The 22,739-nt window shown below is 34.7% G+C and overlaps 1 protein-coding gene across 1 annotated transcript in view; it reads right to left on the bottom strand.

Annotated features, from left to right (window-relative positions):
• Positions 1–14,059, bottom strand: part of LOC120541180 (nuclear factor 1 X-type-like) — a 255,393-nt gene extending 241,334 nt beyond the window's left edge. The window contains exon 1 of the mRNA XM_039772574.1: positions 13,888–14,059. Coding sequence (XP_039628508.1) covers positions 13,888–13,914 — 27 coding nt within the window. The 5' untranslated portion in view covers positions 13,915–14,059. The remainder of the gene's footprint in view (positions 1–13,887) is intronic.
• Between the last annotated feature and the right edge of the window lie 8,680 nt (positions 14,060–22,739).

Here is a 22,739-nt window from a genome sequence, read left to right as displayed (position 1 = left end):
GAAACAGGGTGAACTCCCCATACATTACTGAAACACACAGCAGACTGTGCATTTGTCTAAATGTATAACTTAAGGCTTTGAAGTGAGACATTTAGAAGTTTTGGGTACCACAGTTTATATTACCCAATAAAAGTGAAAATGGCTGCATATAAGTGAGTGGTTGGTTCTTGCCTTGCATTCGATGCTGCTAGGGTGGACTGGGGCTTTCTGTCAACCTAAAATAAATTAAACAGATCTGGTAAAGGATCGTTGGATGAAGGTAATCTTGATGACAAGAGAGACCAAATAACTTTCTGCAACATCAATATTTTAAAAAATTGCCTGTTTCTAAAGCAAGATGAGGTCCACTTAAAACTGTGTTGACTTACTACACACACAATGTCATTTCAATATTTTCCTTGTTAAATGGTGATTTTGCTGCAAAGTCTGACTGGGACAACAAATCCAAAAAATTACATTCAGCATGTATTGGAAATTTCAGCATAAGGATGCCCCTCTCAGCAAACTGCACCCTCCAAAAAAGAAGAACTTCATTTCTGGCATAAAATAATGTGGCAGAGGCACAAAGGTTACAGAAAGGGAGCAGTGATCTTGCCATTTCTGTTTGCAGCGTCTCTGTCCAAGCAGTCTGGCCTGGAGGACAGTTTTGGCTGAAGCCCGCCAAGGCACCTGGTGCCACCATTTCAGCCTAATTTCTAATGCTAGATGGACACCCATTTGAACAGCTGCAAGTTAAATGATGTTTTACTAACTGGCCAAAGGATCCAAACTTCGTCAAACCACCTGGCAGATTGTGCAGGCACACAGATAAACCAGACGAACAAATGTGCTTTAGCATAAAACTGTCTGATGATCAACTATCATGCAAAAATCTGCACGTTTCCTTAACCAGGCAGACTAGCAACTAGTGTCCAGTACAGACAAATCACACTGCCTTTGTCTGAAGACTTGCCCAACAATTGGTTACAAAATAAATTGTAAATGATCTAAAATGTGCAAAGTGCATAAAATAACTTGGGCAAATACATACCAAAATTAGTTGGTAACCAAAGAAACTAGTTGTGGCAAAAGATAATGATGAAGAAGATGATTTGGGATCCTGTTATAACTTGTTTACATAGATCATCCTGGGCACAAGGTGGAATTTATGGCATTAAATGTAATTCTGATAATCAGTAGGTAACTTGGAGGCCAGTGCTTATGTTTTCATAGTGGACATCAAAAACCTCACTTTAATAAAATACTGTTTATGTAGCTATGGTTTGATGAAATAAAAATTTAGAAAAGTACAAGCACAGTAACGAATAAATGTGTCAAGTCCACTGCTTTATCCTCTTAATATGCTTTAACACTAAGCCTTAAAAACAAATCATGCAAAATGTATCATTTTGCAAGCAGGTTAACTCAGAAACACATTTGTGTCATTTCATACAAGAGGCTGCATGAGTTACCCTTTCTAAATAAAAACCATTCAACTGAAGAGATTCATATTTTTCACACTCCCACACCCCCAACTGCTTGCGGACACTCCACTTAGACATATAGACTGGTAGTGGTACCAGTGAGCAGATGGGGTTAGAAAGTCAATTACAACTATCTCTGTATCATTTAGCCTCTTTTCAATAGCGTACTTCTAAATTACTTCATAAAGTGCAAATTTCTTCATATTTTACAGTTTTTAGAACAATCTGCAGCTGGATTAACATTTTATGGTGTGGTCAAATTCAAAAACCAATGCAACACTAAACCATGGATCAGACAGAGAGAAAAAACCTAGGCTATTCCAGGTTATTCCCATCAGTGTAAAAAACAAAGTTGTTTGTGAATTTTTCGTTAAAGTTGCAAGCTACCTATCAAATAACAAAAACCCTCCAATATGCAGAAAAAGCAATGGTGCACATAAAAAATAATACTTTGGTCTCAGGATCCTAGCAGCTACCTGATTAAACTGCTTATTTTGAAAGTAATGCTTTTCTCTCTACAGTGAGTTTAATTTTAAAATGATAAAAATAAATGAAAACGTGAAAAGTATAAAGCAGTAGAGCACCTCTTAAAAAATCTGAACTGTACACCTACATATAAAACTTTCTAGTATACATACTTATACAAGTCTTGCTATAAAAGTTAAGAGTTAGATCCTTGCGCAAGATTGATTAATGCAAGTCCAAGAGCATTCGGGCAAAAGGTAGCAGCACCTACACATATAACACTTTTACAAGGCAACTTTAATTTGAAACACTTTATAAATATATTACATTTGTTTATTACAGCAATTTTTTTCACCGATAGATTGTGATTCACTGAGGAACATACAGGTTCAGTGCTGGAAAGTGAGCCTTAAATATTGTGTAGTACACTCTAATATTTTTTTTTTCCATCAAACATATCATTGCTACTTTGATTATTTTCTCATTTATTTAAAAAAAAGACATTTTCTTCATTAATATACTGTATGTTATAGTATCACAAGCCAAAAATTGTAAAATTAAATACTGGGACAGCATGCACTTTATACGGTTAAAGACTGAGCTGAGACAGGATAACTTACATACCTACCTCTTTATAATTTTGTAACTAATCTGTTTTTATATTAAACACCTTTTAAAATATTTCCATACAGTAAACACTTTAAGATCATTAAACCTTTGCAGTCTTTTTTCTGTTTCTATGTTTGAGGCGAAAGCCTCATTTATCCTCACCAGTCCACTTACCACCAGTTTGCACAATGCGCCAAGCAGTCGTAATGCTAGGGCTGCTGGCAGCCACATATCAGAAGGTTAGGGCATCTTAGAGCCATGCTGGAGCTCAGAAAACTGAAAGGGCAGCCAAGGGCAGTTGAAAACCGATAACATTTGCCAGGCAAAGGACAAAAAGAGTATGAGGAAATAGGGAAAATGCATGCAAGTGTTGCCTTTGCTCTTGTAGTGATTTCAAATTTCTGCTTTTAACTTCCAAGTTATGCAATTCAAGCTCTTTTTATGTGTTTACGTACTGTATGCAGTGTATCTTAAACATTGCGCACCATCCTTGATGCACAAAATATCCTCGAACCCAGTGAATCTACTTCATGGTCACAAATTGGCACCCAAAAGCAAACTTAAAAACTAAATGTCCAAGATACCTCTGTTTAAAAAAATGTTTTGCACATAACTATCTCAGGCGCATCATCTGCTTATAGCTGTATTTTTTTCTTTTTTTGGTAATTAACTCTGGGTTCCCTGTTTTTGTTTGCTTTTAATTACTGAAAGAAAAAAACACATTTATGTTGATTCAGACTCTGGTCCTATTAGGTTTTAATCCATACAACAGCTGCTCTAATTCATCCCATCCTTATGTACTGGAGATGGAGTTGAGAGGGCCAAAAACATATTTGCATGAACTTTGGTTTGTCAAGGTTTATTTCTTTGCAATAACTATAACAGTGTATTTTTAACAATTTGAATCATTTATTGCTTGAGGCAGAAAACAGTGGAAATTCAAACCGGTTACAGTTTTCATCAAGAAAGTCTGTGCTATATAGTGAATTTATTGAAAACATCCCACTTTTTAAGTTAAAAACCCACAGCTAAACTTTAACTAATGCAATGCTGAATGTTTTCCTGGAAATTTAAAATGGCTTTTACAATGCAGAATTAAGAATATGCTTAACCCAGTCCATGTTCCTACATTCTGTCTGATGCTACTGAGATTGGTTCTGGCTCCAAGCAGTTGTAAATATGGACCATGGGGTCCAGATAATGGATGAATGAGCAAATGATCCAAATTACTGGTGATTCAGCATATTAATTACAAGATCAAGTTTTCTAGTGAAATGTTTCATATGAAAGCAATAAATTCACTGATAAAATATTGTCCAGTCATTTTGGAAAAGTTCCCAGGGAGGCTGAAATATTAAAAGCACACTACTGATTGACTTTAGTGTGAATAATTAAAGCAGCATATGTCATTTTATTCGCTTAAATGCAAATTAATACATTTTACATTAAGTATTATATATTGTTTCAGTAAGTTACAAATAGACAAGAAAGAGGGGTGCAGTCATGTATTTAAAAGTAAATGAAAGGTATTTGTTTAATGTTAAAAAAAACTTTATTTTTCTTCAACATTCATCTACATTCACTTATTAATTTATCTATTTACTTATTTTTACTAGGTTTAAGTTTTATTCTGCTGCCTATGCTCTCTTTCTCATGGGTGGGGGTTGATTTGTTTTCAATTCTATTCTTGTAAAATTGATCTGTTTGTTTGGAATGTTGTGTGATTTCAATAAAAAAAAAAAAAAATCTTTGAAAATTGTGAAAAATAATCAGGATATCATTACAAGGGCAGGGACAGAAGATTAGCATTGGCCATAACCTACAGTCATTAATTTAGCAGAACAACTTACTTGAGCAGGAAATAAAATCTAGTGTAGTTAACATTAAAGCTTCAATATAAAGACTTGCAGAGAATTTGTTATGGTGTGTATATGTTTCTAATAAAGATGTGTAAATTGTACATCGGTATAAAGGAATGTCTAAAGTTGTTGTTGGCAGCTTTTGGCCACAGTACCCCCATAACCAGTTAGTTCTGCCACATGTACATCAGTTTTGTCAGCAACATGTACATAAGTGTTTTTAGCAACAGTATTTACATGATGTTAATAATAACCAATAAAAGTTTAATGGCACAAATCAATTTAACACTTTAAACACTGGGCTCTATGGAAGTCATCTACAAACTATCAATCATCTGCAAATTCAGCTTTGTCAGAATACAAAACACCTCAATTCGATTTTCTAAACATTGGACTTGCATATACAATTCTTATCACTTCTTCTACAAGTGACAGAACATGGCCTGTCCTTCATAAGGTACTACTGCGTTGCACATTTTATTATTAAAATTATGAGCTGTGAGATCTGCTATATCAGAATAAACTAACCCAAAATGTGATTTTGACTAATGCTTTTGAGCATAATAGTATTTAGGTACAAAAGTTTTGTTATCAGTAGTCATAGTAATTACATTCTGAAGGTGTGCAACTATGTTTAACATTATAATAATACCCAAGTTTCAGAAACATATCTGCAAATACATCTGACCCAAAGAAATCTATCAGTCGCAAGCCGCAATAAATCTTGGGGTACATGTTTAAACACTTACGTTAATTAGAAAATCTTCCTTAGTGATTTCAACAAGGTACCCACATCTAAACAAAGGGCTAGTTAAACAAAATAGCAAAACTGTCAGCAAGAGTCATTACCCACAGGCTAGGTGTGTTTTCTAATCCCCCACTGTGACTTTCAGACAGTCAATGGTTTTAGAAATCAGCATTTACTAACTTTGATAAAATAGATATATTTTGGTAAAATACCCATTACATGCATTTTAATAAAGAGGCATTTTTTTTCTAAAATTTGCTCACGATAAACATTCTGCGTTTGCAAAAGTGGTTAAGGTTAATACTGAGATGGGCCTAACTGATGATGGCATAAAATTTTATTCAAAAGAACCTGGACCATATAACCTTGTTTTCTGGAGAACTGGTGTGTTTTTTTAACAGTTTAAGGTACTGAATCCTAAAATATACAGGCAGATGCAACTTTGTGTGATGATCTTGGGTAGAGGTTGACATATATATCTCAACTGACTGATCAAACTTCCTACCTTGCACATCATGCACCCAATCAAAACAAACTTACCAGATTGGTATTAGTGGTCAAGCTCAAATAATTCAAATTTGGAATTACCCTGATATCTCAAAGGATCTCAGGATTCATTGCACTATTTACTCATTACAAATAGTGCAGTCAATGAAATATGTTCACATAAATTCAGGTTTACTACAGATTCACTAGTGAAAATGCTGCAAGGCAGAAAAGTCACCTTGATGAGACACCAATCTATTGCAGGGCACATTCAGTGACTTGCAATCAGTCAAGCTAATGGACCTTTAAATCATGACAGAACAACAACATAGACATGGGGAGAACACACAAACTACATTGAAAGCACCTCCTATTACATTTTTTAGAGATGCCACCCAATAACACTATACCATATCTACTTGGATGTTATAAGTCTTAAAAGTGGCAGAAAAAAAAAGTTTATTTTAAACTTGTTAACTCAGCAACCTCAAACAAATTAGGTGGTGTGACAAAATATAAAATTAAATTTGTTTATGTATTTAACTTATTAAAAGTTATGGTGATGCGGTATTAGGGTACACTATGTTATGTCTTATGATACACAATCTTGTTATGATATAAATTTTTGAAAAATAGTGGTTAAAAATGAAGCACTTGAGATTTGCACTCAGCTAGATATTTACGTGCAGACCGTACTTGGCGACATGGTTCCCGCGTCCATACAAACAGTCAAATATTAATACAACACGCACATTTTCTAGGACCGTATAAATCATCCAAAGTGCGCAAAAAAAAAAAAAAATCTGATATCGATAATCTGTCATGTGTCGTGATTTTCACACACACACGTTTAACTAAGCAGGTTCATAGGCTCGAGCGAGGTGTGGTAATGATCCGTTAAGGCTCAGTGTTCTCCTTCTAGGGTTTTTAGCAGTAAACAGCGGAGTTTTCAAGACATTCTCATATTATTATTCATTTTCATATAATGTTAGTGTTTAATGCATAGCCACTTATCGATCGAGCTGTATAATTTCATATGGGAAAATATTTACCATCTTTAAAAAAAATCTTAGCGACTATTTTTTTTTTCAAACTACAAAAAATGGACCACAAATCAGCACGTGATACAAAGCGTATTAGGAAGATGTAGGAAAATCTAAATGATGCAAAATTAAGCTTCATATCCTTTGAAAGTGTCTTTGGAACTACAGTGAACTGTAAACCGAAAAACTACTACCCAAATTCTGCAACCTTCTTGGTGAATCTTTTAATATACTGACAGCGTTTTAAGTATATAAGCCACTTTTCATCATGGTTAATGGTTACGGGGTATCAGTACCCTACATTTGTTGAAACGAAGACCACGCACTTCTCAAAAAGAATCTCGAATCGCGGAAATGGTTTACTTGCGCAGTGCGCTATATAGCTCTTCCTTTCCCAGGTGTATACTTTTAAACACGATTTCTTGTTTGATTTGTAATCGATTCCACACTGTCGCATGTATTTTCACATTTCCAGATGTGCCCATTCCAGAGTTAGGGGCTCTACCTGAAAGAGCTAAAATTCGGTTCACATGTTTCATTTCGCGAAGAACAGTTCCTTTTATTTTTGCTTCTTTTGTTTGCGCAATTAAATCTCCGATGACACAAGACAGCCCTTCACGCGGATGAGCCCTCATACGAAAGAAAAAGCAGGTTAAGTATGAGACGAAAATACGCAAAAATTCTGAATACGGCCAGGGCTGAAAATTAACCTCAAATGTATCAATCTTTCTTCAGGATGATGCAGTAAAGAGAGGGTTAAGTCGCTCCGCTTGCTTTTAATACCGGCGCTAAATAATTAACGCAACGTTTCTTTTAATTCATTACCCAGCGCTTCAGGCATTGCAAACTGATAAACTGGTAATAGCACACATTTAATGCGTACGCGGCTGTATAATAAAACAGCGTGTGGTCAGCAATTTATCACTTTGACCGTCCTCCACGTTTACAGCTGAAATAAGATACTCCTAACAACTATATAATTAGTGCGTGGGCCAGATTAAGTAAACTACAACGCAACAGCCTTCAGACCAGCTAGTGATTTCTGGACTGTCCCGCTAAATCAACTCGGAAAAGGTACATGACACAAAATTTGACAACAAGAGCAACACGCAGGGTCAGTGTCCGTCTCTCATTTCTACAGCATCTTAAAACAAGCGCCAAAATGGTATGACCACATATGTTTGCGGGCGTGTAATCCAAGTAATTTAAAAAGTCTAGAATATATGGCACACTGTATACTGTTGTGCTGCTCTGAGGGTAACAAAGACCTGCTGTATACACACACGAGGATACTGTGAATTTGCTCTCTTGCACGGGTTCGCAGGTTTCGTAAGAAACCCAAATTCATGGGTTTATGCCTTAATCAACAGAAATAATATAAAAAGAAAAATGAGAGGGGGCAGCACAGAAAATACAAGTGGGCAGATTACAACGGCGCAATGTTTTATATATATATATATATATATATATATATATATATATATATATATATATCTGTGTGTACAGTGTTTTACTGCAAATCTGCAGTCCTCTAAAAATGTTCAGTAAGGATACACTGAAGTTTTCCAAGCCCATTGCTGTCGTTTTCACCACAGTAGTCACAAAGTCGTTAATTTGAATAATACAACACTTAAAATAAAATATACTAAAGCAGAATTTTGCTTTTTACAGAAAAGGTCCCATGTGACACTCTAAATATATAATCTAAACACTAAATCTGTATTTTACAATGAAAGAGATAACTTCATTCTTTGTCATTGGTAGTTTTTTTTAGAGTATATACAAATTGATATTGATACAAAATTCAATCAAATACATAAACGCATCCATAAAATGGTAATTTAACATGTATTTTTTATATGTACTGTACATCATAAATCACACTGCAATATCTCACCTCAACTCTAATCACTTTCAGCATTTTCCCTGTTGCTTATACTTTTTGTTACTGGTCGCTAACTACAAGGACAAAAGGCCTGTCTGATTCTGTGCATAAGTCACTTCAACTAAAGCATGAAATTCACATGCATATAATTTATAAATACACCTTTTTCAAAGTTCAATGTAATTATAGTTACTTTAAATTTTACCAATGCTTTCATGCATTTAGTACAGAACTGTTTATGGTTAACTTTAACACAAACTTGCATGCAGTTAAATAAAATTTTACCTGCAAATTACTGATAGATTCAATGCAGTTGCCATATGTCAATAGAAAATATAAGAGAAAAACTAAGGCTTGTGATATGCCATTATACAAGTAAGCTAGACAAAATGTAATTAAAAAAACAGAATTAACCAAAATATTTTGTCATATACAGTACTACAGCAGAATAACAGTTTGCTATATTAATATTGTTAATTGTAAAATTACACTCCGAGAGACAATCCTTTTTAAAAACAACTATTTAACAGTATCACTGGCTATTTTGGATACCCGTCCTTGCAATGCAAGTTGTAGCTTTAAGAGTACCTAAAAATGAAGAGTATATACAAAAGTTGATTTTCCTAATCAAGTTGATCTTAGGTTTAGTATAACATACAAATGATTTAATACTTGTGACATATTTAGAATATGAAATGCAATGAGAATCAGTTAATGGGAAATTATTTTTCAGGAAGCTTGTGGAGAAATGGCAATTTTTAACAATGTTTTATCAATGTTGCTGCGCTAGCAGCATAGAACCCAGGCCATTTTATTGGCCCCTGTCCAGCCTGTATCATTTTAGCAGCTATAGGCAAAATAGCACTAGTAGAACTAAATAACAAAGCTTTTCTACATTTTATTTCATTCCTAACACAGCGGTCTCTGTTTCAGACTCAAAAGTTGTCTAGAATTAGTGTGGTGGCAGGTGGATGTCATTATATAAACAAAAGGAGCTAACTTGTACCTGACATTTAACACTCCATTGTTGACATTATCAATCATGAGAATATTATGTGGTGTGTTATTTATTTTATACTTGTTAAATACATGGACACTAATCAATAATAAGTAGTATTAATAGTAATTCTGTCATGATTAGCAGTCCTTAAAATTATACCTTTCATAGAGATATGGGGAAAATCAAACATAAAGCCTTTTCCCCTTTTCTTTTTCCCAGGCTTACAATGCACATATCCCATTATCATGTACCAGAAAACTTCAAATAACTCCACTTGTTGTCCCAGGCGGCTGACAAATCAGGCATTAAATGTCCTTATACCTTTTTAATTTCCTAATCCACGCCTTCAATCCATTAGACAGCCCATGTGTAGTCAACAAGCATTCCAGCAAAGCTTTTTATCCTTATTAATAATTTATTGCCAGTTGTTTACATCTGTACCCTTACTGGCTTCAGATCTGGTATAAATTATTAATTGCATTTAAAATGGGCTATAAAAATATGACACATATCTAGAGGAAGCATTCCAGAGGACTGCGCCTTTTGTGCACGGAAATAGGCCCATCCTAGCATAGAAACACATCAATTCTTCAAAAAGTTAAACTCTATTTTACAACACACCACATTACAGATTTAAATATACTTCTGGTAGGGGTTAACTGAATTGCCTATTCAGATTTAGTTAATTGCTTTTGATTTCTATAGAATTATAGATTGTCAGCATTAAGGGCATGCGTTAATTAGTCTTTGAACAGCTTGGTTTGATTTGCATATATTATTCAGCCTGCATTAAATACGTTCCTTTCTGGAAAATACAAAGTCCCCCAAAATTATTTTCATTTACTGTACGCATCGGCAGCCTTTGGGAGAAACAGATAAGAGTTTCCAGCTTGTGTAAACTGTTCATATAGAAGATCTTAATGCTAGAGTTGTGAAAAAAAATATCTTGACAAATTATGTCTTGGTTTTTGACATAGAAAATAAAATTGAATACAAAGCTTCAGTAAACACTATTCAAAATGGCTTTTAATAACTGTAGGTAAACAATCCAGCTATGATCTTGATTATCAGATACAGGAGGTGAAACTGTTCATATTACTTTTATATTAGTGTTAAGGTCTGCTGTGTGAAACCTTACACTAGTATCTGTGTATATGAACGCGTCTGCTGCTGCCAATTAATTTTAATTAATGGAAAAAAGTGTTCGTTCCACAATTTTTAAACTCTGCTGAGATTATATTTTGTTGGAAAATCATTTTAATATGGCTTATTAATTCCAGGAAGCCACAAGAGATTTTTTTTAATATTGAATAAAAATCTGTTAGCTATAAAATTTTTGCAGAAAAATGCCTAGGCTGCACTTTTATGAGACTTTTTTCAGGTCTTTAATAGAATCTTGGCTTACAACTGTATTAAACCATGGAGCAAGGCATGGTTAAAATTAAAACTGAATCTGGACTATTGTGCAGTACACTACCGAAAAGAAAAAAAAAAATTAGAAATACGTTATATTTGTAAACTACAACTAAACAGAAGGCATTAAAGCATTTGAAAATAAAACTTTATATTTTAAGACAAGCTCCATCAATGAAGCTTGTTTTTTTCACGCTGTGTTCTCCTGGCATACAACTCTACAGGTTGGTCTGGAATGCTTCTATTTAGGTTTAAACAAAAAGGCAGGATTTCTGCTGTAGCTAAACAATATGATAAATGATGAAACTAACTTAAAAATAAAGCTTCTGGCCTATTCTGGAGTAAATATCCTTACTTTTTTACATTAAAACAAATGCTCACAATTGTTATGCATAATAACTAATTATTTCTTTCAAGCTCCAGCAAGTTACTTCATCTAAAATGCAATAGGTTTAACATCCTGCGGATTCCTATAGATGGATTCATGGCATCAAATAAAAGGCTGTAACATCAAATAATTACGTTTTTCAGTTTTATCACAGAGTATGTTTACATTTGAATAAAAGTAAAAATGATAACGCGAGTAACTTTATAAAGCACCATTACATTCTAAGCCAGCAAGTAATTTTAGTTGAGAAAATGTTGCAAATTAAAGTCACTGAAGCATAAATGCATATTTTTTCTTAAATCACTAATAATGCATTTCTGCCCAAGTATTTTTCATTACTATTATTACTAAACTTACTTAAATACGGAAAACACATTTTGCGAGTAGATGGATTTAACAAGAATATATGGAAGCAATTTTGAACGTTTTCTCATGTACACAGAATTCCACTCTCTCAGATAGCATCCCACCGCATACATTAAAGAATATTCAAGTATAAAGCCTCAGTGGTGTTACAAAGCGGACGGACGTGTTGTATTTCTCGATTTTCCACTCATTTTTCTATTGCTAGAAGCCAAACTTTACTTGATGAAAAGTCAAGCACATCTTACTGAGTCCCATTTGAAATGGAACCACAATAAGGCCTTAAAGTGGAACGCGGCATATTTCAGCGCTTTTCGTGTGCATTAGATATCGCTATAATTTGAATAAAATAGAAAAAAAGTTATAATTATTACAGACCTTGAAAATTAAGCTTGAATTCACACATGCCACGTAGATTATAATGAAGCACACGACAAGACGTCGTTGGTGCTTAGTAAAAACTTCACAGGGAACTGATAAAATTTACGTAAAGCAAAACACGCATGCCACATCTGGCACATGAAAACCTTTTCAACGTTTATTTGATGTGAATTGTAAATGACATCGATTTTAGACGGTGCGTTTCACATAGCGGTCGAGGTGCACCAAAGGTGTACGTAACCTAAACCTAAAATGACCTCTTAAAATTTTAGTTGACTAAGTACACAAAACATCGCTTCTATCCACTCTATTTAAACATGCATATCATATGCAAAGTTCAAATTCTAATCATGTCTCCGAAATTTGACTTGTCCTTTCCCCCCTATACATATACAGTACTGTACAGCAGGTTTACTTAAAAGTGACGTATGTTATGCACCTCCACCCTGCCACCAAACAATCTCCCCAACCCCCACAAAACTTATTACGTGCGTGTTTTATATAACAAAAAAATGCGCACCTTTTATCGATTTACATTTTTAGAACTCCACAAGGACATACAGTGCAAATATGGCAAGACTGACAATGACCAGCGAACAGAACCCAGTCATTCGTATGCCTTCTTCTGGACGACTTTTAATTCTAAAGGAAACGTGACACTCAGCTATGAGCCAGAAACGCATTTCAAATTTACTGGTTAGATGGCGGCCAGATAGTCTGGACCACACGTCCACTCGGATTTAAAACTGTCCGCACAAGGTTAGGCAAAAAACTAATAGCACTGAGATCCCCATGGCCTGTCTTTAAACACGTGAACGCCGTCTTTTTATTTCTTTAAACACAGCACTAAATAATACGTCGTTTTTTCAATTACTGGCTCGATGGTTTTTGTGGCAAATAATTGACTTATTATAAAACACGTCAAATCCTGTTCCGATATTTACTATTCTATTGATGCATATAATTAATTGTCTTTTACTTTTCAAACTGTAACAGGCCAAACTGCTTGATAAATTGGAGTCTTGCAAAGAAGAGGTAATGTATCTATACGGCTGCCCTTTACCCTTTTAAAACGACAAATAAGCCACAAATCATCGCCTACCTGAGCCACGGACTCTTTGATGCAACTCAAGACCGTCATTTACAAAATATCCTGCTCTCGATATTTCATCCTCTTTCTTTACCCCCAGTGAAATCTAATAAACTAAGCAATAATTAACATAAACCTTAATCGGCGTGTCTTAAATAAGACTAGAAAGCGGATTCATACAAAAGATCTTGCAAAGTTTTGTTGCTTATAATGCGCCACCAACTCTCGTCTCAAACTCCCTGATCACAGCCACGATCGCACAAAAGACCGGCTCCATAAGAATACTCTTCGGTTCCGACCCCCCTCCCCACCCCACCTCCTCGCCAGCACAAAAAAGTATTCCACGTACTTCCTTGCATTCCTATTTACAAGATGAGTTACATAGTAGCATCATTTACAGAAAATAGATAAAGACACTTCTATAGTATTTTATTTAAAACGATTTGGGAGAAGCGCCATTTTCTGTCTCAAACCATGTGCAATGAAACGTATAACAGCGAGCCCGTTGGAACGATGCCATGATCACTCCTATGCCCCCCACCCCCTACATACAACGCCGTCCAGAAAGTATCAGCATGAAGAGTGCAGTAAAATAGCTGCAAAACTTAGTCTGCAAAAAACAAAAAATATACACACTCAGTCGTACACACAAACACCGAACACAAAGGCAAGCAAAGAAAAAGCGACATATTACCTGTGTCAGGCAGTAAGGGGAGTACATAGTTTAGTTATTTTTGGAAAAAATGTTGGAGAGCTTATTTAACTTGGAAGTAAGTTTGCTGTGGAGCAGCATTGCAATTGCTCGCCTTCCCCTCTGCTCCACGCTGAACTGTAACCCCGCCTTTGAGGCTGAAAGTGAAAGTTGCACAAAGTTTGGAATAAGTTCTTTTTTTCCTCGCTCTCGCTCTCTCTCTCTCTCTCTCTCTCTCTCTCCCTCTCCCTCCCTACTTTTTCAGTATGCCACGGCACTTACGAAGTAAGGCCCTCCTTTTTTGCGGTGAGAGGTTAAGATTTTTTTCGATTATTCGGTTTTAACTTGGTGAGAGCTATTTGGTGAAAAAAAAAAATAAACTCGCAACCTTGAGCTTGAACTTGGAAGCCCGATTTGCTGTAGTACGACGCGTCTTTGCCTTTCTGCCACATTTCCGCAGCGCCTTTCCTTCCAGCGCGGAGCTGGGGCCGCTAATGGAGCCATCGTGACAGTGTGAGACTAGATACCGTAATTGTCGCCTTGCTTTTTTGTCGACCTTTATAACTGTTTTGCTATTATGTGCCCGTCAAACGTCGTTAAATTAATGCAACTAACAACTCGGTGTTTCGGGCTTTGAAAACTAGCACCCAATTGCTTTGAATGCGTAACACTGCTGTATAAAACATTCGTTAACGCGTTACCTCGTTAACCAACAGCTTTACGGAAAATAATCTCGTGTCAGCTGAGATCAACATCGTTGCAGCTTGAATATAGAAATATTTTCTTGTTTTTAAACGTTAATATTACTATACAGTCTTGTATGTTATAGGCGGAAATTTAAATACATTTACTAGTAATGTGCATGATTAGATATAACAACGGTGTTCATGTGCCTGCGTATGGGTATAATCACCAGGAACAGACACTCTCGGATCCTTTACTGCAAAAAGGAATTTCCATAACTTAAAATCAACTACTCAGCTCAGATGCCAATAATTTTTCAGTCATCTAGTTTCCAACAGAATTTTGAAAAGGCAATAACACACATTTATATACCACTCACATTTTCAGCCCAGATTAATTTGTTTAATATAACACTACTGCAGTAGCGAGGCACACATGTTCATAAAACAAAATCAATCCATGGGGTGGGGTTCATGGAAGGCTTTGTCTTCAAAATGTCCTCCTAACCCCCTACAAAAATTTTACTATTAGGGTAGTTTGTAAACAAGTTCTACACTGTTTTATTACCATGCCTCATTTTTTTCTGTAATACTGTGAATTAGTGGTCATTCGAAATTCATCATACTTCGTCATGTTAACAGTTACAAAAGTACACAAATCATGCCCAACTGATTCAGTTACTCCCATTTAAACTCCAAAAAAATTCCAAAGGATTCTTCCTATTCAATGCTTGACAAGAAACTAAATGTTGGAGAACCTTCTCTAACTTTGGTTTCACACCTACAGTAAGTTTTTTTTTTCTATTTTTACTTGCCATTCACAAACAGAGATATCTTAAGGTGAATAGAAAAGCACAAAAAGTACAATAAATTGTATGAAACAACGTCAAAGAAACATCCATATGATGATATAACAAGTTACAAATATTTTAGATTTAAAATTTACTTTCTTAAGCTGATGTTTTTACTCACCTTGCAAATCACAAGTACATCACACAGTTATTTACAAGTTTGTATACTGTGCTGAGCAGCTGGTTAAGTGAGTCACTCAGGGTCACACAGTTATCTGGTGGAGGGGAATCAACCATAATTTTGTGATTTATACCTTAGCCACTTAACTACACTGCTTAACCGTATTAAAGATTATACTATATTAAGTATGTAAAAATATTACAAATAAATGTGCTGTCAAAATACAAACAAAACATATTGATGCACCAAAGCAGCATTTAGTAAAAGCTGAATGAGAAATGTAACAAAAAATATTTCATATAAGAGATTTTTAGGCTCAGACCCCATTTAACCCTGTGTTGGGAAAGTCAAGTCAGAAGATAAATGGATAAATGGATGGGTAGATACAGTGAATATAACCATGCTGTCTTCATCAGTACAGTACTCCGAGGTGTGAGAAAAGGCGGGTGAGTGATGCACAGTGGGTTACATAGGCAGTCAGTGATGAGGACTTTTATGTGCAGTTTTGAAATATTCTGTCCAGCACCTTGGCCACTAGAGTTAACTGCCTACCACATGGTAGCACAAGCTTATATAAATGTAAAATCTGAGTATAAGAAATCTTTCAAACTGGCTCATCAAGCCCACTTTTTTACCTAATAATTACACTGTTGCTCTATCTCTCTTTTTTGAAAGTAGTTAAATTATTTGCTTCAACAGTACGATTTAGTAGATTCAAAAAAGAAGTTACTATATTCAGACTTTGTTTAGATTGCAGACCATCTTTATAATTAGAAGGCTTTTAGTTTTTGAGTTGTAAAAATAAATGTATAACAGTTAATTTTTTTGTACAAAACATATACAGTATTTGTATCAATGTGTATGTGAGTGTTTTAACTTTGCTTTTAAGGTAGCTGCTTATATTTTTGCCACAACTGCATGTGCAGTTGCGTCTTTTCCAGGTTACCAAAATCGAGCAGCTACTGAGTTGGCAAGTTAGGATCCAACATGAGCTAAGCGCATAACAAAAGACATTTCTCTGACCAATAAAGTCTGCTTTGAAAATGTTTAGTGAAAATTTAAAAAGGAACAAATCACAAAAAGTCAGAAAAAAGTTATTATACATGCAGAGTAAAAGGCAAAAAAGGAAAAAGGAGTTCTTCTCTGTTTCATTACAACAACATTTATTTCTATCGCACATTTTCATACAAATGATGTAGCTCAAAATGCCTTACAGGATGAAGAAAGAAAAAAAAGAAAAAATATATAAATAAAATTAGGCAATACTAATTAACATAGTATAAAAGTAAGGTCCGATGGCCAGTGAGGACAGAATAAACAAAAAAAAAAAAATAAAACTCTAGACAGCTGGAGAAAAAAGAAGCAAAATCTGCAGGGGTTCTGTGGATATGAGACCACCCAGACCCCACTAGGCATTCTACCTAACATAAATGATCTCAGTCAGTCCTCATGGTTTTCAGGCTCCACGTGGAAGAATTAGACGATGATGGTCATGTGGACCTCTGGCCTTCAATCCGTCAATGTAGAGACTCCATTTTTTACAATCTTAGCTTTCTTGTGTTAAACTTCAGTTACTTCCTATACTTAAAGGTGGTGTTATTTCTCAATGTCAAACATACATAGACTAATATATAGGCAGAAATTTTAACATAAGAAAATACTTTCATCAATACTAACTAACAGTATAATATCTGCAATAAAAATATCTTTAGGTTTTGAGCATGGTTTTTAGTTTATAAATTTTAATGTTAATGTAATAAGTTTTAAATAATTTATGCACATAGATACCTAGATACATAGCAAATGCTAATTTCAGTATTTTATTAGCCTTAGGTCACAAGGAAAAACTGTCATAAAATGGATCAATGGTTGCATAAATCATTGATAATATTTTGTGTTTAGCTTCTGATTTTGACATTCAGTATATTTATATTTTTATTTATATTTATATTTAGGTACACCTTAAACAGTCCTTTCTACAGCATTTACCTTCTGAATTCAGATATATCTAATTTAAACAGACTAGCTTGGACATAATTAATACATTTTCCATTTTAAAGTATCCGCTATAGAACATCTAATTTATGCAATAAAATGATTTAAACTGACACAGCTGGCAGTGGAAACTAGTGGTTAAAGAGTTCAACTTGAAACCTAAAGGTTTTGTTTCAACAGCACCACACAACCCCCACCTCCCTACACATCACATGTGGTGTGAAACTCAGCAAGCCATTAAACTTGCTTGCACTCCAGTTTTAAAAGCTTGGAAATGATAAAGATGTTAATTTCTTTAAGATGGTTTTCACACTAAAGAGTGTTGTACAAAGTAAAGGCTGATTTGCTAGAAATTTCATTTTTCTCTATAAATGTAAAAAAAATATTTCTGTATTCTGGTTTAATTTATGGCTTTGCTGAGTTTGCTTTCAGAGATGAAAAGGCTACCTCTTAAGATGAGAAATCCACATTTATACAATATGCAGTAATAAAGATGTAAATGCAGTAGGCTATGAAGTAAAGTGGTAAACAATGTGTTTACTTTGGTAGTTAATAATACATTTGTAGACATTTTTATCATCCATTGAATTTATCGGTTGTATGAATGAAAACCAATTACATACTGTACATCCATAGCTAAACCCACCCAATGTAATTCATGGTAATCTGAGGGAACAGAACCTGTCCCATTAGCACTGGATGTAAGACAGGAATCACTCTCAAATAACATACCAGTCGAGTTCTGGGACCACTCACTCACACAATAACTTGCACAGGGAAAATTTAGATTCAACGGTTAAACTATTTTGCATTTCTTTGGGGGTGCATGAGAAAAAAAAGATAACAAGAGAGAAACCCACATAGACTCGGAGAACATGCAAACTCCAGGCAGCCAAAAACGATTAGATTAAAATCCTGAATGTTGGATCCATAAAGAAACAGTACTAATAGCTATGCTTCCATGCTGCTGTAAACAGATTGGCTGCTGTCAGCTGAAACAAACTAATTTAGGAGCTGAACATTTTTGGTGTGTTTTGGTAATCATAAAAGCAAATTCTTTGCAGATGTTTTGTGTTTTAAATGCTACAAATAACATTAAGAGAGGCACAAAATTGCATAGCAAGGTGACTCATTTTATCATTCATTTACTGAGTAATGGGTTAATCATAATGCAGTTCAACTTTGGTTTGTGATTAAAGAAAAAAATTGTATGACGTGAGCAATAATGAAATAAAGTTAACTGTAGAACATTTACTTCTATAGTAAGCTTTTCTTTTTTAACCTGACTCCTTCATTGTGTGGTTGTGAGATGCCTGTCCCAACAGAATGGGGCATGTTGCTGCGACCATGTGCAGATGGTGAACTAGTCCATTGCAAGACAAATGTAAGGAAGTAACCAGAGCACATGGAGGAGGTTCAAGTGGACACAGGGTGAAAATACAGGCTCCATACCATGTCTAGGCCAGGAATTGAATCCATGTTCCTGTAATGGTGACACAGCAGCACTAACCTCTGTGTCCTGTTCTTCTAGCTGTTACTTTTAATTTTCTCAACTGTATTTTCCTCTGGTATCTTGGAGTACATCTAGGCAGTTTAGTCTAGAGCTTAAGTCATCAAACTGTAAAGCACAAGATCAATCCTCATCAATGTATCCATGATGCTTCGCTAGTATGATAGCTTACCTGTGATGAAATATGTAAATATGGAAGAATCTGTACCATACGTTTGGATTTTGCAAGATGCTTTGGATTTAGCACCTATAATAACTTAGTATTAATTATTTTATCAGCTATAGCAGCTTTTTAATCTATCACTGTTACCGTGTGTTATAATAAGATCTCCTGAATTGGCAATTTTAAAAATATTATTATGCAAAAAATGATTTAACATTGCTAGAATCTAGAGTAAAGCTAATGGACATATGCATGGGCTACAGGTTATAATGAGCTCAGGGGAATTTCATTTGAAATTAAAACTAATAGGATCAACAATAGAAGTCATACAAATTGCAAATGAATAAGTAATGTGGTTGCTAACATTTTAAAACATACTGTATTCTTCCACAAGGATTAGGAAACACTTGATAGTTGGATAGAAGTCATTTCGTAAAAGAAATCTATTTGTCAGAGAGCTGTTGGTACACTGAACAGGTTTAAAGTAGCACACAACAATGGAATATGAATGGATAAACTACAGTATGTTGGGCCGAATGACCTATTATCATTTGAAGAATGGACTGAATCTCACTACTACATAATAGAATCTCACTACTTCCAGTATTAAAATAAGTAGCCCTTGGTGCTTAGAAGAAAGCAACAGCTAAAAGAAGCACATTGGGAGGTCCACTGCCAGATGCTTTGCAAGCTTTTACTGGCTTTTATAAGATGTATTTTATGAATGACACCCACATGTATATACATTTACTCTGATAATCAAATCTAATTCATTCCAGTAGCATGGTGTGTGTTGAAATTAATCTGTTATACAGTGCAATCTAAACCATATTTGAAGTGCCTGATAGAGACCTAATGGCTTTGTAAGATACATCTATCAGTCCTTTGTGTAAACTTGTATACTCCATCCTGTTCTTGGGGGAAAGCATACACAGTTACAAAAAAGACAATTACAGTAAGAAATAACATAAATATCAACCCTTCCTTCATGCTTTACTTTTAGACTGAAATGCAGGATCTTAAAACCATGTCTAATTAACACCATATACTGTATGACCGATGGCATTTTAAAATATATAGTACTCTGAATTAATAGCTTTCAGTTAATTTTAAAACATTACAAAAATATACACACACAAAAACTGACCATCTTATTTTTGGTCTGGAATATATTAAATATGTTTGTGCTTTTATAGCTTTTCCTTGGTTAGAAAAATACTTTTTTTTGGTTAACCAAAAATTAAATAGTAACCAACCAACCCACAGATGTCATTTAAGGACTAAGTCAAATTTGGAGTCTGTCATTAAAAAAAGCTGAAATACAGTAGATATACGTTTTGGCTCAAAATGCTCTTTCTAATATTGAATGTTATTTTAAAAAGTAATTGACAATGAATATTTTTTTAGCATTATACTTGCAGTTATATGAAATATCAGCTCTATTAATCACTTTACACTTATTTATGTAATTCTAGTAAATATCTTTTGAGTCACAGACACCTAATCGTTCCTCTTCAGGTCAGCAACTTTTTTTCAGCTAGTCTAACAGAAAATGTACATCAGAAGGGTTTACACCCAGGAGCCAGACTCTGCTGGATTAACTTGAATATTTCCAAAAATGAGCTGGCTTGTAGTGCCAGAGGGTATGATGCAATTGTATGATTTCCATCGTATGCGGGTGGGAAGAGAAATTTAAAAATATGTATAATGCTTTACAGCAAAAAAGTAGACAAAATGTATATTTCTAAGTACTAAAATTACATTTATTATATATAGTTAAAGATTATGACACAGAATAATATTTAAAAATATAACAGATACCTAATGTCACCTTATTTGAAATGTGCTGATGTCATTGTTTGATGTGTGTCTCTTGAGAACATTTTTTGCTTTGGGGCTTTTTCTGACACTTGAATAGCCCATTTCCTCATTTCAGAATTGTTCACTTTCCAACCTCTTCAGTGCTTATCACTAATAACCTATCATAAATTATTCAAATTGTGTTCAAATTTAAATCTGGACATTTACTGTGCAGTTCTGGTGTGCTTATTTAAAATTGGGTTTAACCCCTTTACTTCTACTTTTTGCCGCAGTCATAGGTAATATTCCACTATATTTGACATTGTATGTAACTATAAAAGCTTTTCCTCCATAGTCCTTATATAGATGTTTTATTTCAATCTAATAGTATGATAAGCTTTTTTTGTTATATTGAGCAACTGAGTGAGTAAATGCCTTTGCGTGTTGTAAACAAGGTGTGGGAAAGGAAGAAACGCCACATAATGCGATGAAGATCTTTCAGAATAATTAATTAATGCTATTAATTGGTTACTCTTCTGAGGGATATGCATGCTCAGAATATACCAGCCATATGCACCCCTAAACAATGGACTTGTCTTTGAGATACATTTTCACATTGGTCACATTGTTTCTGCCCTCATACTGGAACGCTGATATTCCTTTCCCAATTACATAGATCGATATCACAGGAAAAAAGTCTACTGTACAACTATTGAGATGCAACATGTGTTCACTGTGCATATTTTCTTCAGCAGCTTGTGTTCACCTGTACTAGATTACTTCTGATATTTGGGATGTGTGGAAATGTCCCATCAGCAACTGTTTGAATCTCTTGCAAGGTGACTGGGGATTATCAGCCTGTTTTGTTTGCATCCTAAACAGTATTATCATATTTGTGAGTGAGGGAAGATGGAGGGAATTAATATCCAAGGTCTTGTATGAGTATATCAGATGCTTGCAAATTGTTGAAACACTGAAATTAGTGACCTGACAGTGGAATTTTTCATATCCATTATACTTGTAATGATCCTGCCATATGGGACCAGAAAATGATTCTCTTGCTTGGCTTGTTCTTCTAAAAGACCTACCAAAGGCCAAAAGCCAATATATGTAATGTAGTTAGTAGATAATCATTTTTTTTAAGATGTGCCTTTGTGTTCAAGAATGCTGTGGGTTTGGGCATTCTTCTGCAGACTACCTTTTTTCATTATCTTGCTTTTAATAATGCTTGATATGTCTCTTTCAGTATCTGCTACATAGAAATACTGTATCATTTCAAACGTTATCACAAAATGCATTACAAATCAATGAATAGTGCAAATGCAAAGTAGTGGACAGTAGAAGAAGGTAGCATGTTGGGACAGTGTTTAGATCTGCTGCATCACAAGTCCAGCATCCTTGGTTTGAATTCATTACCCAGTCGTCTGTGTAGAGTTTACATGTTCTGTCCTCCCAGTACTCCCAGTTTTCCTATCACATACACAAAAACATGGGTGTTACATTATTTGGCAACTGTAAATTGGCAACAGTGTGAGTGAGTGTGTGTATCTGCCAGAATAGGCATCAGCTCCACACAACCTTGAATTGGATTAAGTTTAGGTTTGAGAATGTGTGTATGGTAGCTGAAGTAATACATTTTTAAAAAATTATTATTAAAAATATTAATGATTTTGTCACATTGTCATTTACAGAATAAACAGGTAATGATATTAGCAACTTTTCAGTTGCTCTG

This window comes from Polypterus senegalus, chromosome 12 (genome assembly GCF_016835505.1).
Source record: "Polypterus senegalus isolate Bchr_013 chromosome 12, ASM1683550v1, whole genome shotgun sequence".
Classification (NCBI taxonomy): domain Eukaryota; kingdom Metazoa; phylum Chordata; class Cladistia; order Polypteriformes; family Polypteridae; genus Polypterus; species Polypterus senegalus.
This window is presented reverse-complemented; position numbering and strand designations above follow the sequence as displayed.